Genomic DNA, 16,455 nt, shown 5'->3' on the forward strand with positions numbered 1-16,455 from the left:
TGATGTATGAAATAATGATGTAATAGCAAAAAGCAGATACAACATTACATCAATGGATGTAATTTTGTTCGCAAAATCGATGTACATCGTACAACGTTATATTACATAACCGATGGATTGACCTGGTTGCAGCAGTTTGGATGTAATATTCAACAATTTTTTTTTCTGTGTACACAAAACACAAGCTCTTGCTGCAGTTAACAAAAATATTTATTATATCATACCACGTAGTCCTACGTCATCATTGCGTACAACCCCATTGGGCTGTCCCTTGTAGTTTATTTTTTATTTTTTTATCTTTGTTGGGCAATGGCGGAAAATTCTTGCTGCATCCAGGGATTGGATCAACAGGAGCCTTCGGTTTTGTTTTTTCATCCCCATTACCCTGGGAATTTGGCAATCGTCTGGAGGTGACTTTAGTTTTCTTACGGCGCACTTTCGGGGAGGGGCATTTTCTTTTTGAGGAACCGTCTATTTTTGAAGGTGCGTGTACCACCGTAGAATCACCTTCATCGGATGAGTCAGAGTCCGATTCTTCAACTGACAAAACCGAAAATTGGTTTGCATCTTGGACGGCTGATGCAGCCTTCAACATTTGAGCATATGTCTGCTTGGAGCGTCCAGAGATTGAACGCTGCACTTTATCGGAGTGCTGTTTGTACATCGGGCACTCCTGCAAGGGGTGAGGATTCTCGCCACAGTAAGCACATTTTACTGATTCTTTGTGGCAAGAATCCTCTTTGTGGTTTTCACCACATTTGCCACAACGAGTTTTGTTGCCGCAATGGCTGACCGAGTGTCCCAGCCTTTTGCAGTTGGTACAATTATATACCCTCTGTACAAACAGTCACACTGGAAAAAAAAGCACCATTAATTTTAACAAAGTTTGGGAGAACTGAACCTGCGAAAGTCACCCGGAACGAGTCTGAATGTTTATAAACTTTTTTACTTTTTTACTTTTTTAGGCATGTTTCAAGTCCTCGACAGTCAGACTCGCGTCGGAGACCACGCCTTCTATCTCCACATCTCGAGAAGGGATGTAGATGTTATACTCAACACTAAAAAGCTCGTGTTCAGCAATTTTATTTGCCACATCATAAGTCGGTGCTTCTACTCGCAGTTTGTTGAATCTTTCTTTGTGTACCAAGATTCCCGGATACTTACGCAGCAAATCTCTCGTTATGTCGAGAGTTTTCAAAGGTTTATTTTTGGGCCGAAAAAAGACAACCCATGGTCCTTTCGAAGACGGTTCATAGTATCTGGTTCGCGTAACGTAGGCATCGGAAGATGCCATAAGTGTTGCGCAAAAGCGGTGCGCAACCACTTAAGAAGGAAAAAAAAATTAAAACCATCACTAATTAATTAATTTTAATTACTAGTAATTAAATTTTTTGTCCGACGTACGAACAAATCAAAAAGAAAAAAAATCGAAAAAAAAAACTTATATCTACTTGCAAAAAGTTGTCTCACTATGACCCATACTCCCCTACCAAGGGTGAGAGACAGAGTCACGCGCCACGAGGCAAAATTAAACTACAATAGGGAGGCAATGGACTTGCAAAATGTATTGTCTAATACTTATGCCGGTTGTAAACAACCTATCAGCCGTTGCAGCTAGATGGTCCGTTTGCTGCTGCTGGTGGTGATGGTTGGTGTTGGTGGGTCGGCACGATGATGAAAAAATGGCTTGACGACCGGATGGATTACCGGGGTGAATTAAAGCTGGATGGCAACTCCAAGGGGCTCGGCCCATGGAATTCCACTTCCTCTGTTGCACATTGGTCACTTGGGGCACCCAATTGGGGGGTGAAAAAACCGCTCGGGCGGAAAAAAACACCGAAAAAAACTAGATGCCGCGCGACTGAGACCGGGACGTTGTTAACCGACTGAGTGTTCAACTAGGAATGAATTAAACACATATAATATCATAAAGATGGCGAAGTCTATAGGGATCAGGTCCGGCGAACTCGCCGGCCACTCCGAGTTTGAAATGAACCCTGAAAAATGTTCCACAATCCAGAGCTGGGTTTTCTTCGCTTTGTGAGTCGGCGCCGAGTCATGTTGGAAAACTCAATCCCTGGAACCAACATGACGACGTGCTCACGGCTTGACGAATTTCTGTAGAACTTGTTCCCGATATGTATTTTGGTAGATCTTCACTTCTTCAGGGATAAAAACCAGCTAAGTCCGGCCATCAAGGGTGATTCCGGCCCAAACCATCACCGATGCTGGTTTCTGTCGCGTGGTGACCGTCAGCGCTTCGGCATGGGTTAATGACTGTTGAAGTAATGTAGCAGTTTGCAAGCATTGCGTAGTGAGAGAGTTCTGACCTATTATGACCACCATCCAAAAAGACTTGGTCATCTAAACAACTTCATTCCGCATCGAACGTTCGACTGTTTCGGTCTAGTGTTGCTTGCACTCCGTTTTCAGTACTATAGTTTTTTTTCTTATTGAGGTTTTTTTTTCAATCCGCTTTCATACTGAGTGGTTCGAGCAGTCATTTCCGGCAGATGAGCTGTTCATCTTTAACCGTCAACAAATTTCATCATGCCACTTCAAAATCAAGGTCATAGAGTTCGTTAGCCGGCGAGCCGCAATCACTCGAGGGCAGGCATGGAAAATCATTTGCATTCATTTCATACATTCATTTACATTCATTTTCCTATAACTTTTTTCATCAACAGCATTCCGCAAAATAATGTACAGAGCTTTTGTAGGTTTTGTTATTAACTACAACTTTTGCTCATATCTCAAATTCTTATCTCTTGTCGATGCACCTCCATTCGCTACACCACGTTGGTTTTCTTTCTCCATTCGATGTTGTACAGGCTGCATCCGATCCTTCTGCTTGGGGCAGGAATTCATTCGATGTCCCTCCGTTTTACAAAGGAAACACACATTTTTGTTCCTTTGATAGCATACGTTCCCTGGGGCGATCCAGGCGTAGTGGTTAACATCCATACCTCTCACGCCAAAATGCCGAGTTCAAATCTCACCCCCGAACAAGTCACGAATGACCCAAGAGTGTTAAGGCCGGCACACAATGGATAAGTTTTCAGGTTTTTTGACAGTTAGCCCATATCTGTCAAAAAAAACACTGAAAGTTATGCATTGTGCGCCAGCCTTTAAAGTGACTACAATAAAAAAAAGAATATGGTCCCCTTTCAATTGAGCAGTGTGGGAAACTTCATTTTTTCATCCACACTGTGCGGTATGAGCTTAAGAATGTGTGAAATGAGCTGTATTAATGCTTTATCCGCAAACTTAACTTCAAGTTGGAATTGAAAATTCTGATTTTGATTTCAGGGGTTCATTGACCTTTCTGACGTTTATAACACGCACACTTGCGTAATCCCATTTTCAAGTGTGAAGTATGTTATCCTCACTTGCACTTCAGCCAAAAATGTTGGTATTGTTATCCTCACTTTCCGACCATCAATACTCTTGCGCATAGAATGGACTATGTGTGACCTTTAAAATGTGCGCACTCGGTGCGTACCGTACACACGAACCGCCCACTCGCAACCACCAGTTATCATTTCAATATTCAGCGGTTATTCAATATTTTGAAATCTTATTAAGATTTAAAGGGGAGAAGTAGATAGCTTAAAACCTTACACTGTCTTACAAGGTCTTATTCGTACATACTTTATGATACGTAAGAAATTCCCTGCATGGTAAGTAACAGTAAGAAATTATGAAGACTTCTCCTTTCCTGTTATCATCTTTCATAATTTGAGCAAGATCCCTTCCACAGAAGAGTGTTATGATGTGTTTAAAAAGCTATGCTTTTTTCTTTCCTCAATGCAATTGAAATACAATAAATAAAAATGCTTTTTTAAAACCATGACACAAACAACAGTCGATAACAGTATATTTCGCTAGTTGATCCAATTAAACCATTTAACATAATTGAGTTGAAACCAAACTTATATTTTTACAAATACTACACACAACTAATTGGCTATAACCTCCTGAATGATTTGGTTCAAACCGGTCAGTTTCAATAGACCCCAAATCAGAAGCCAGATCATAAAAGCTTTCGCAACCTTATCCAAAACCCACAGAGCTTTAAGTTGCATACGGGCTTTTGGCAGTGAGGAAAGAGGTTCTTTCAAGCAATATTGTCTACCACCGAGAATAATCCGCTTGAGGTAATCCTTCGTATCGATCCTATCAATATCCATATCGAATAGCTCAAAATCATCTGGAGTAAGGTTTTTGGCTATGGCTTGATAATGTTGCGATTTAAAGTCCCACTGACGTGTTGTGAAAAATTGCAGCAAATCTAACCCCTGTGAAATCATTGTCTGGACTCGGCACATGCTGCAATTGGTGAAAATTAGTAGTTGATTTAAAAGCAAATTTGCAATAACTTACAATCGTTTTTGCCCAAAGCAAAACATCAAGAAGTCTATGAAGTAGGCAGGTAACCAGTGGAACATAATAACGCAAAAGGTATGGTAGAATTTATTAGTAGTGATTCCTCCATCGGGGTACCATACTCCAGCTTCAAACGGATATTCGTAGGCGGTTGCTTTTCCCCATTCCAAAACTTCTGTCCATGTGGTTCGTTTCGTTTCTCGACAGGTTACGTTGTACACCGGAATCTCTAATGGTCTACAATAAAGAAAAAACAATGTAAAATTAAATTCAGTCCATGCAGCTCTAGAAACCATGTTGCTTACAATTCTTTCATCTGCCCAAGAGTATATGCAATGGTTATGAGTCCGTTTATTGCCAAGTCAACTGGGATAACCTCGGCGTTGTATTCTCCATTACACAGCATTGACCTCATAACTCCTTTGCCTCCTGCAACCATGATACCAACGGGGCCGTTTAAATTGTCGACCCATCCTTCAACAGGTTCCTTATTGGCGGGAGTCACTGTAATTTAAATATATATATATAATATAAGGTTGCAATTGCTCATATAACCAAATTTTTTTCCTCAGATTATAAATTCGATATGGGTCGTTCCTACTCAAGTGTGTATGGTTCAAATCGGTAAGATTGACCACAACTTTATACCATCAGAAATTTTATGCCTCAGAAAATCCTGGCGGCGCTGCACTATAGGAAATTTCCATACAAGCAGACGGACAAAAATATTTTCTTCATTTTTGCTTCAATGTAAGATGTTGAATGGTTGTAATTATTAAATAAGTGACGAGGAACACATTTTAATGATTCACGAACAACTTTTAATTAGAACTTAGTTTTTAATTGATCTTGATAATATTTTAAAGTTTTTTCTGTAACATTTACTTACGGACAACATATTGTGAATTTTACAACATAGCTTTTATTTAAATGAATGGTTATATTTATTCATTCTTTCTAGTTTACCATTCTTATAAGGTAAAAGCACAGACAAACAGACATAACACTCGAAAGTTGTTCATAGAACAAGCATTTAACGGACAATTTAAAAGTATCGTAGTTGGTAGTACCGCCACCTGTGGCGCGCATAGTCGATTTCTTTGCGTTTGACCACAGACAAACAGACGTAACTCTTCATTGTGTATCTTCGTTCGCGCATTTAACGGTTGATTTGAATATTATCAGTTCCGCGAACTACTCGCCGCAGCGCTGGCATCGGATCACTTTGACGTTTCTATACATTCTATATAACTTTTATGCAATATTGTTTGCGAGTTAGCGAGCAAGCTTGTTTTCCGCGAGAAGCCTGAAAGATGTCGCTACTGAGGTCCTATGTTTTGAGATACTATGTTTTCAAGAAAAACCTTTTCAAAGAGTTACGTCTGTTTGTCTGTGGTTTGACGTTTACACACTACCGCCATCTGTTCAGCGTAGTGCCCACCACAGTGTACTTAACAGATGGCAGTAATGTTTTAGCGACGATGTTTTACAGTGAGAAATATTCAATGTGTTATGTCTGTTTGTCTGTGGTAACAGAATGAGTAAAAAAGGAGGGGGGGAATTAAAATTAACTTTTGCGAGGACGACTCCGGCGTAGTGGTTAACATCCGTACTTCTCACGCCAAAGTTACGAGTTAAAATCTTACCCCGGACAAGTCACGAATGACTTAAGAGTGTTAAAGTAACTATAATAAAAGAAATTAACTGGGAGAAAAGATATACATTTTATTTTAATCTTTTTACCCTTCTTACAAAGAAGGGTATAGATATGACTTGAAAAACCGACTATCGATCCGAGGCCCGGAGGGCCGAGTGTCATATACCATTCGACTCAGCTCGACGAGATCGGAACATGTCTGTGTGTGTATGTGTGTGTATGTAACGAAATGAATGCGCTCACGTTTCTCAGCAACCGCTCAACCGATTTGGACAAACTCGGAGCCAAATGATAGGTCTTGGGGTCCCATTGAACGCTATTGAACGGTTTTGAAATCGGTGAACCGGTTCCGGAGATATGGCCGGAATAAGATCCGGTGAATATGGGCCTTCACGCTGGATTTAACGGAAAACGTATTAAAACCATCATGCGACACATCAAATTACTACAGAATTCAAAAATAAGATCAATGCAAGTCGTGTTAAGTGTTCCAGACCACATTGGACACACTTGGACATGTTCCGGGTACCCCGGGGAAGTTGCTTGAATATGAATTGAATTAAAACGATACGAAATATGCAGCAGAAAAGAAGCGTATCCATGCCGATATATACCATACACAGAAAAACAAAACTACCCACCGCTTGGGTTTTTAAACTTAAATTTGAGTTATTCGACCTCTGCCCGTTTCATTTCCTCTCGCTATTGTTGTCAAAAATAGAACGAAAGATTCGACTCAACCGTCTAGTTCCGTACGAGAAGCCAAAATTGAGTAATATGTGATATACCCAAATTTGAGTTAATTGAACTTAATTTTGGGTAGAAAAAATTGAAAATAACTTAGCGATGGGTAATTTTTTTTGCCGTGCTTAAATGCAAACTACTTTGAGCCGGTTTACCCAAATTTGGCTTATCGTACGGAACATGGGAGATGAGTGAAAAGAACTTAATTTTGGGTTGTTTTGAATTTCTGTGTAGACTAGGGTATCTACGTTGGATAGAAATAATTCTTCTAATTTGTCTTTTTTGTTCATTACGATTGGAGTTGCCCCACAAATAGGATAGTTCTGCATTAATAAAATAACACAAATATATGTTAACACCTTACCGTCAATCATACTTAGTGCAAATTTAAAATCAACTAAGATTGTGTTTCCGTTTAATATATCAAATTTCACTGGTATTAGTTTTTGCATTTCTTTCTCCACGTCTAGTTTTGCAGCAAGAATTATCTCTCTACTCCCATTCACGAATTGTAGGATTCACCGTCTGTGAGATATAAAAGGTGGGACGATGTTTCTATCAACGCCGTCACTGCACCCCAATGCTGCCATGCTACCAACGTCAAGGTAACACTCAAAAATATTATTAAACACAGAATGTATAAAATTTATACATTTTTCGATTAGAGGCTTTTTACCCATCACTATGTATAAAAAGTAATCTAATGTAGATTTTCATTTTATACTAAATATTAATACTAGCAGAGGAATCTTTTCTGTGCTTTGCTGTATTGCCGGAGACCATCAGCATTCCAAACAAGGAAGAAAATGTTCTGGACTATTGGAAATAAGAAAATGTCTTTTAGACCTTCTGAATCAATCCAAAGAAGTGAAGGTGAGTAGATTTAAGCCCTGCTTTAAGCTTTTAGCTAAATTTCTGGATGCAACTCTCGATTTTAAAATTGTGCGATTTATAAACCATTAAATGGAAATTTTCTATTTTCGAAATAGATAAACCAGAGCGGGTTGTCTTGTTACGCCATATTCAACCGGAACGGCGAGGGATATTGTGATCCGATATGTCCACCAGCAAAGGCACCATGTGTAGCGCCGGTTCTGTTGGGATTGTCATGGGCTGTAAACCAATAAGAACGTTATGGCCTAGATGCTGGAAATCTGCAGCCCGGATGTACATCAATGCGTACAACGAGTACCGGAATATTGTGATGTTAACAAATGGGAAGAGATTGTTGGCATAATGAGACGATAAGTTTTTTAAACATGTAAATAATAAAGATAACTGGTTGAAATGCGATATTTCAAAAACAAACAAAAACACTCAAAATCAATATCGTCCCCATTCAGATTAAACAGCGTAAGCATAAATGCAAACTATACAAATTACACATAACAGGGATTTATACTTGCCTTCGTATAAAGCATTTTTATACTAAGTGTGTTTTCTCTCTGTTTATACCAAGCTATGCGTCGGTCAGGAGAGTTGCAATTTAGCGTAACTTTTAATCTATTTAGATTTGAAAATATTGTGAGTGAATGATCACTATATCATTCTCTGTACGAAACCAAACAATAAAAACATGCGAAAGTAATAGTCCGTGATGCGAGTTATTTCATTGTCGCGAAACGCCATTGGAACATCGATGAGTATTGGTGAGTGTTGATGAGAATACATCAGAATCATCTTGACATTCGTCTAGCAGTTTTTGATGATACTGGGAATAACCGGTTAAACCATCCATGCCCCACTCAATAGAATCAATTCTGCATATTCCATTTGATGTCATAAACTCGTTGAGTTCTATCTCAATAACTTTGATGATTCATTGGGGTGTATGTTCCAACAGAGCCTGTAGTTTCACTTTTGTTTTGGACGCAGTTCCTCAATGGATTGAATTGGAGGGACATATACTTTTTTTTAAATGTCCCGATAACGTTGTATGCCTTTGGATTTACTTCCTCGTTGTCGACGAGACGACGCTTGCTTCTTTAGCTGAGCTCATCAAACTAAATACTAGATTCAAGCCAACTCCGATGATCTGAATAAAATCCCCCTTTTTTTCGTTGAGATTGACTCCACTTCTCTCTGTTTTTACTGACGAGTATGTAAATTTTATTCTGCAGTCATGTTTGCATTTCCACGTGGATATGATATTTTTCACAAATATACTTGAAGGCTTTTTGAACGTTTTGGCTATGCGTTAGCTTTACGTCAAAAAATGAAATAATAATTATATTATTCATGTGCACACTTGTTTTTAACCGTATCGAATGAAACTAGAAATAGCCCATAACAAATTATATACGACTCTGAACCCAATGTAGGTAGCTTCAACAAGTATTGAACGATAGGAAGGAATACTGGGTAGCAGATGCCTTATTCTACCTATGATACATAATAAAGCCCACAAATAACAGGTATAAATATAAATAATCATATAAGCACCATCACAATACATTCTTTATACGTCGTGTTGTTTTGCTTTTCATATCAACAATTAAATTAGGTCCGTTGTTCAACAACATATTTAAATATAACAAATCAGTTTCATCGTAAAAATTTAAAATATGGTAAATGTTGGCTTCGGCAAATACTACTATTCTCGGCAACCCATTTTCAAACGGTAATTGCACTGAATTATCCCAGCATAACATCTTGTTAGATGTATTCAAACGATTCCTTAGTTATGTAAAAATCTGGCATGACAAATCAAAATGTAATCAGTTTTTAGCTGATTAACAAACAAATTAGATTTTGATTTGTCATGTCAGATTTTTACATGATGCAGCTATTTTAGACTGAAGAGAATACATAAATTCCCCTATTACGCGAAAATCATGTTATTACAGGTTATTACATGAAAATCTGCTAATCTAATCAAATTGGATTGTTTAACTTCGAAAAATATACCGATTTTTATACATCATCTGATAGAGCTTCGTTTTCTGAGCACAGCGATATTTTTATCGATCATCAGAAGTTTGGTTTTCCAATAGTCATTTCCTTATAACTTGAAACAGCTTGTACACAATCAGATTCATACAAATTTGTCAAATTTTGGTGTGATTTGAAACCGCTTGAGCACTGTGGAGCAAACATTTCAAATTGTGCATCAGTCTAATGAGCATGAAGACGAGCATGGGCTTCCTTTAGCTCAGTCGGTAAAGGCGCAGCTACAAAGCAATTCCATTCTGGAGGTGGCTGGGTTCGATTCCCGATCCGGTCTAGGAATTTTTCGGGTTGGAAATTTTTCGACTTCCCTGGGCATAGAGTTTGATTGTAGTTTGCCACACAATTATACTATACTAATGCAAAAATGGTAAGGCATCGAACGCTCTCAATTAATAACTGTGGAAATGCATCTATAGATCACTAAGTTGAGAGCACGCAATTAGCTAAAATGCGATAAGCATTAAACTTGAAATGCGAAAAAGAAGAAAAAGGCGTGCATAATGACGGTACAACTCGTTATTGCTACTCTGTGATTGACCAGATCTTGCAAAATTTGCACAACGAACTAAATGAATATTGGGATTAGCAATTCCTTCTCAGTGTACAATCTCCGGTGAATCAGTTCTCAAGGTCAATAACAGCGCTGGCCACGTTGCGATTATCAGGGAGGGAAATTATTGTTAATTCGACACTCGTACTAGAGGCCGAGTACACCACTTAAGTTGTCACGGGAAGGACGTTTTTGTTAGTGTTAGAATAAAACATTGTGTTATGATAACATAATGAGTTATTACTATGCTATTGATTTATTTTATTGAACAACAAACCAATATCTAAAAGAGATATGATAGCAAGCATTGATACTATTTTGATATGTAGTGTCACCCGGAATATTACTACATTATATCCATGAACAAAGTTTACTGAAATTTGAAGTTTTTTTTAAATATATAATTTGATAGATCTATCAACATTTGGTTTGTGTTATTGAAACTGCAGTATAGAGACTGATTATTGGATGGTACCCAAATTATTAAAAAGGGGACTGGTTTCATACCACTCGGATTTCGATATTTTTTTATGAATTTGACCTGAAATATCTTCCACATATTGGAAATCTTTTCTGCTTGAAGTGTACTATTCATAAAATGATTTGAACGAAATCGTCATGTATATTTCGGTTCCTTGAGACCGACACATGTAAGTGGCCCTTTTGACATAAGAATCAGTTGAAAGAGACGAGAAAATCAATCCAATCTAAAGTTCTCTTCGTCGAGTTGCTTATGTTTCGGTTTGAGAACACTTAATTTTACCTGAAGTGCTTGTTTACGTTTAATAATTTACGTTCAATATGGATTACATCTCGTGTAAAAATAGCTATTTCTAATAGCGAATTCGTTTATTATTCAGTTCCAACCTGGATCGGGTATCAAGATTGGGTCTGCTTGTTTTCTGACAAACGTCAGTTTGCTCGTTTGTTTTTAAAACCTAGATCAGGTTGAGGTTCGCACTGACAAAAAGTTCGGTTTCGCACTGGGTTGGAACTGGTTCCAACCCCGATAATAAACGAATTCGCTATAAGTGTGTATTTATTATTGAATTATGGTCAGACGAGTAAACATAGGCATTTCTGATCATATGGTTCGTAAAATAATTATTGTTTGATATTTATAAAGTGCATGTTATGATGATCATTTCCTTTAAAAAAAATATAACAAAAATAATATATATATATATATATATATATTGAAGAACACTTTGGTCAGATAGAAATAAAAATGGATAACGGATAATGGATGTTCTATAAATTCAAAAGGATATGGACGAATTAAGTAAGTCTGTATGTAATTAATATATACTTACCGATGCTGGGTCTTACTATACAAACAGGTAATTGAGGGTAACTATCCCTAACGAGGCATTCAGTCAATCGTTTTGTGTAAGTATACGTGTTGGGATGAGGTTTCAGCAAGTTGGGCGTTATAAGATCAAGAGTTTTCTCGTCCATCCATTCAACTGCTCGCATCAAATCATACGGAGTGTGATGGAAATCATACACTCGCTCATTCAATACTTCCTAAAATCAATAAAAGAATTGCATTATTATTGACTGCATGCGAAATGCATGATTCAATATTTGCTCTAACCTTATCACAATAGCAGAACGCTGTAGACAGATGAAGTAATACTTGCAGCTTCTTCATCTGTTTGCACAAGTCTAGTACGCGTTTTGTGCCGACGGTGTTCATCTCAATTGCATCCTTAAGAGTGGCCTCCAATTTGAGTGTTGCAGCGCAATGAAATACTATTTCAGCTTCATTAATTAGCTTATCTATGTCGTCACGAGAAATTCCTAATCCATCGAATGTGATGTCACCTTGTATTGGAACCAGTTTCTTGAACACCTCCGGTTTCTGGTTTTTGATGCGTTGAAACACCTGAAATATAAAATTATCATAAAGGGCTGCCTTTTGGTGAGCAACGCAATGGTGTAGCTTTAATATTGTGCCGACACAAATGATGACCTAACACACTCAAAAAATTTATCACATATCTAATGGATGAAATCCATGTGAATTTCACATAGCTTTCCTGTGATCACATAGCAGCAAATCCCACCACAAAATCACATGAATATTATGAGGCCGATGAAATTCATATGAAAAATCACATACAATTAATGTGATCGCATAAATGTTATGTGTAATTCAGATGAATTCCATTAATTTTAATTATGAATGAAAATCATGTGCGTTTCCAATGGAAGCTACATGAAAACTTTGTTCGGTGCATATATTTCTCAATCAGATCTCCATTTTTAAACACCCATTAAACCAACAGGTAATGCGGCCAGAATATGGATACAAAAATTCAGAAATGATGGATTTTGCGAAACTAGCACCTTTCCGCACCTTTCTTACGTAAAAGTACCCAACGGAAAGTTCACTTTTACCTACTTTTGACTAGTTTGTCTCCTTTTCTCCTTCTAATGTTGTCAAAAACGGAGGAGTAAAACCACCCAACATGGGTAGTAAAGTGTGGGAACGCAACGTTGAGTATAATCATATTTACCTACTGTTAGGTACAACTAGCTTACTTTTGGTTAAAAAGCCAGTGGAAAATTCCATACGAATTGTACACAAGTAAATGAAATTTACTTTGACCCGCTTTCCTACTGTTGGGTTCCTGGCACTATAGTGCCGAGATGAGTGAAAAGAACTTAATTTTGGGTACTTTTTCTAACCGTGTAGTTTTGTACACGACTAACACTTGAAAAGGGATTATGCAAAAATGATACACATCAATAGAAAAACATATATCTCGCGAACGATTTGTTTGATCGAGATGGTGTCTACGGCGAAGTTGCGGACAAGTATTGTGCCTTTCAAGAAAAATATATACTGTACAAAATTATTGTGTTATTTACAAAAAATCAAAATTATTAAAAAAATAAATTTACTCAAAATGCATATTTTTTAAATTATTTTTTATAAGGCAATATTGTAGTTTAGATTAAGTGATACCTACTGACAGTGTGTATTTGCTAGGCAATTCATAAACAAAAAAAGTTATGAATTATTGAAAAAAGTACTATCTTTAAAAATACTACCTACAGTTATCGAATATCTTTCAAATGGTGTTATTATAAAACACATTAAATTTACAACAAAAAAGCTCTTTGTGCTTAAATTGCCCAAAGTTGTTATTTTCGAGATACTCGTAGGTTAAAATTCACTTATCGCAAAATGTGAGCAATTTTCACCATTTTGAGATGTTATTCGTGAGTGTTCAATCTTAAAAATATTTTTAACGAAAATCCCAATTAATTTCCTTAAACTTTACAGTTCACAGTTTTTCAATCAGACGAAAAATAAGGGAGCCATCTAAAATTTCTCAGAAACTGTCCACCTATGATCCAGACAAAATAAAAAATAAAACTTTTTTTTTACCATGACAAGTTTTAATCCCATGTGTTAGGGCATCACAATGTATAAATGATAATTCAAATACAAACAAGAGCACGAACCTGTTTCTGATCTACATTTCATCACATTTCCCCACTGTATCTTAATACACGATATAATTAGGTCAAACTTACCGGCAACTTGAACCATTCGTCAATACGTGTTTGGGGTACCTTTCCACGTTTTGGACGAATCAGCACGTAGATAGTTCGAATTTCCGAGCAGGCATAAAGGATTTTCTCGAGCAGCACCTATTAATTTGTAAACGTGATAATAGTTATAAATTTTAAATTCATCCTAGAGGTTTGAAAATGCATCACCTTTCCCATGAAACCGGATCCACCTGTGACAAATATTGTCTTTCCGGAGTACCATGTCTGGACTGGTGTTAAAGGCATTTTGGACTGTAAATGAAAAGAAAAAAAATATTGGAAGTTGTAATGAGATATTCCTAACATAAAACGCCAATCTGATTTCACAAGCTACAGCGATTGAGTATAAACTTCAAAATAATTTGATTTGATAATTGATGAGTATTTTTTATGGCATGGTGTTTTTTTATCTTGTTGAAATGTGTCTTCCTTGCAAAAAAAAACTAATTTAAGGAAAACAAGGTAAATTCAAAAGGACGTTTCTGCTTTTGTAAACAAAGATTTAAACATTAATTTTTCAGAACTAATAGCTCGCTGGTACAATCTAACACCACCATCAGGTAAGGATTCTCCAACATGGTGGTGGTGTTAGTTTGCATAGGCGAGCTGAGTGTTTAGACAAATTGACATTCAAATATTTGCTTAGAAAAATAAACACCTCTCACTAAGATTATTTTACAGAAATCTGTGAAATTTTACCGAAATATCAGCAGCTGAACGTTCGGTTGAAAAATTAACGAAATATTCGTTGAAAAATTACAGGAAATCTGTGAAAAATCACCGAACTGTTAACCTGATGAGATTTCGGTAAAATATCACAGATTTCGGTAAAATAATCTTAGTGTGCTCCTTTTGAAAATCCATCTTTGATATTGGGTCTTTTTTGATTACCAAACAGCTTTGGTCCGAAGGGTCATTGATTCCTATGAAACTTTGCCATGTTCATGGATATATTAAAAAAAGTAAATTTCAAAAAAAATCAGGATAGCCAATTTTTCCGGAACTACTCATGGATAAGGTAGCGTACACTCCAAAAATTTATCACATATCTAATGGATGAAATCCATGGGAATTTCACATAGATTTCCTATGATCACATAGCAGCAAATCCCACCACAAAATCACATGAATATTATGAGGCCGATGAAATTCATGTGAAAAATCACATAAAGTATTTGTGATCGCATAATTTTTTTCCTTTGTGTGCTGGATAACACGATCCGCCCCATCCTTTTTCATCTTCTCGAAGGATGTTTGCAAACCTTTCATAAGTTTTCTTGGCACGTTTATGGTTTTTGCTTGCAATGATTTGTTTACTCTGTCATTATTATTGAGGATTCTCTCCCATAGTTTGAGAAGATAAAGAAATTTAAAATCAATTGGTTTCAATAAACCTTGAGTCCCGTACAACGTGGTACCATAGAGGTAATTCTAAGACCAAATGGTCCCAAAGAAACGAGCTAAACTTTTTGGCTCAGCTCTGGTACTATCTTCGGTCCCAAGCTAATCGGTGCACCCCTCGAAACATAGGAAAATCCACGAACCCCTCATTTTATCTGTCAAACTTTCATAGCGAATCAAAACAAACATAGAAGCGTTGGAAGAAATCTTCCATTTCTGTAAATAAGAAGAGAAAATATCTAAACTTTCCTGTAGTCTGCTGCAAATAACACGAAGACTTCTTCCTTTAGCGAAAATGCCTGTGTCATCAGCGAATAAAGATTTGTGGCAACCCTGAGGCAAATCAGGGAGGTTCGAAGTGAAAATGTTATTCAATATAGGCCCAAGAATGCTACCCTGAGGAACTCCTGCTCTAACAGGTAGTCGTTCAGCTTTGGAATTTTGATAATTTACCTGCAGAGTTAAATAATTTTGAACTAATTTCATAATATAGAGTGGAAAATTCATGCCAAACACTGTCGAATACTTTTTCTATGTCTAGAAGAGCAACTCCAGTTGAGCAGCCTTCAGATTTGTTTGAACGAAGTTGAATGCCCATGACGAAATCCAAACTGCTCATCTGCAACAATTGAGTTCGTATTGATGTGAAGCATCATTCTATTCAAAATTATCTTTTCAAAAAGTTTACTTATTGAAGACAGCAAACTTATTGGACGGTGGCTAGAAGCTTTAGCTAGATTTTCATCCGGCTTCAAAATTGGAACAACTTTTGCATTTTTCCATTTATCAGGAAAGTATGCCAAATGAAAACATCTGTTGAATAATTTTACCATGGTACTCTCTGAGAGTTTTTTGATGTAGATATAGAAAATTCCATTATCACCTGGAGCTTTCATATTATGAAACTTTTTAGTTATAGATCTTATTTCGTCCAAATCAGTTTGGACCCCCATGAAGAGTTTTTCCGAGAGAAAATATTCAGATAATCCCGAGAAACCTGATTCTCAATAGGACTAGTAAGACCCAAACTGAAATTATGGTAACTCTCGAATTGCTTAGCAAGTTTCTGAGCTTTTTCCGAATTTGTGATCAAAATCTTACCACTTTCTTTAAGCGCTGGAATAGGCTTTTGAGGTTTTTTTCAAAAAATTTGTGAGTTTCCGAAAGGGTTTGGAACTCGGGTCTAATTTAGAAACAATAT

At 37.0% G+C, this 16,455-nt stretch overlaps 1 protein-coding gene across 2 annotated transcripts in view; it reads right to left on the reverse strand.

The window, feature by feature from the left end:
- Positions 1 to 3,837: 3,837 nt before the first annotated feature.
- Positions 3,838 to 16,455, reverse strand: part of LOC135701309 (putative fatty acyl-CoA reductase CG5065) — a 30,191-nt gene continuing 17,573 nt past the window's right edge. For both annotated transcript variants that reach the window (XM_065222061.1, XM_065222062.1), the window contains 7 exons: positions 14,022 to 14,105; positions 13,836 to 13,952; positions 11,884 to 12,174; positions 11,600 to 11,813; positions 4,692 to 4,890; positions 4,384 to 4,623; positions 3,838 to 4,329 (listed from right to left, as the gene is read on the reverse strand). In XM_065222061.1, coding sequence (XP_065078133.1) covers positions 3,960 to 4,329; positions 4,384 to 4,623; positions 4,692 to 4,890; positions 11,600 to 11,813; positions 11,884 to 12,174; positions 13,836 to 13,952; positions 14,022 to 14,099 — 1,509 coding nt within the window. In that variant the 5' untranslated portion in view covers positions 14,100 to 14,105 and the 3' untranslated portion in view covers positions 3,838 to 3,959. The remainder of the gene's footprint in view (positions 4,330 to 4,383; positions 4,624 to 4,691; positions 4,891 to 11,599; positions 11,814 to 11,883; positions 12,175 to 13,835; positions 13,953 to 14,021; positions 14,106 to 16,455) is intronic.

The sequence above is a fragment of the Ochlerotatus camptorhynchus genome, unplaced genomic scaffold, assembly GCF_037179485.1.
Source record: "Ochlerotatus camptorhynchus isolate MF236.1 unplaced genomic scaffold, CSIRO-AGI_Acam_v1.1 ptg000155l, whole genome shotgun sequence".
Taxonomy (NCBI): Eukaryota; Metazoa; Arthropoda; class Insecta; order Diptera; family Culicidae; genus Ochlerotatus; species Ochlerotatus camptorhynchus.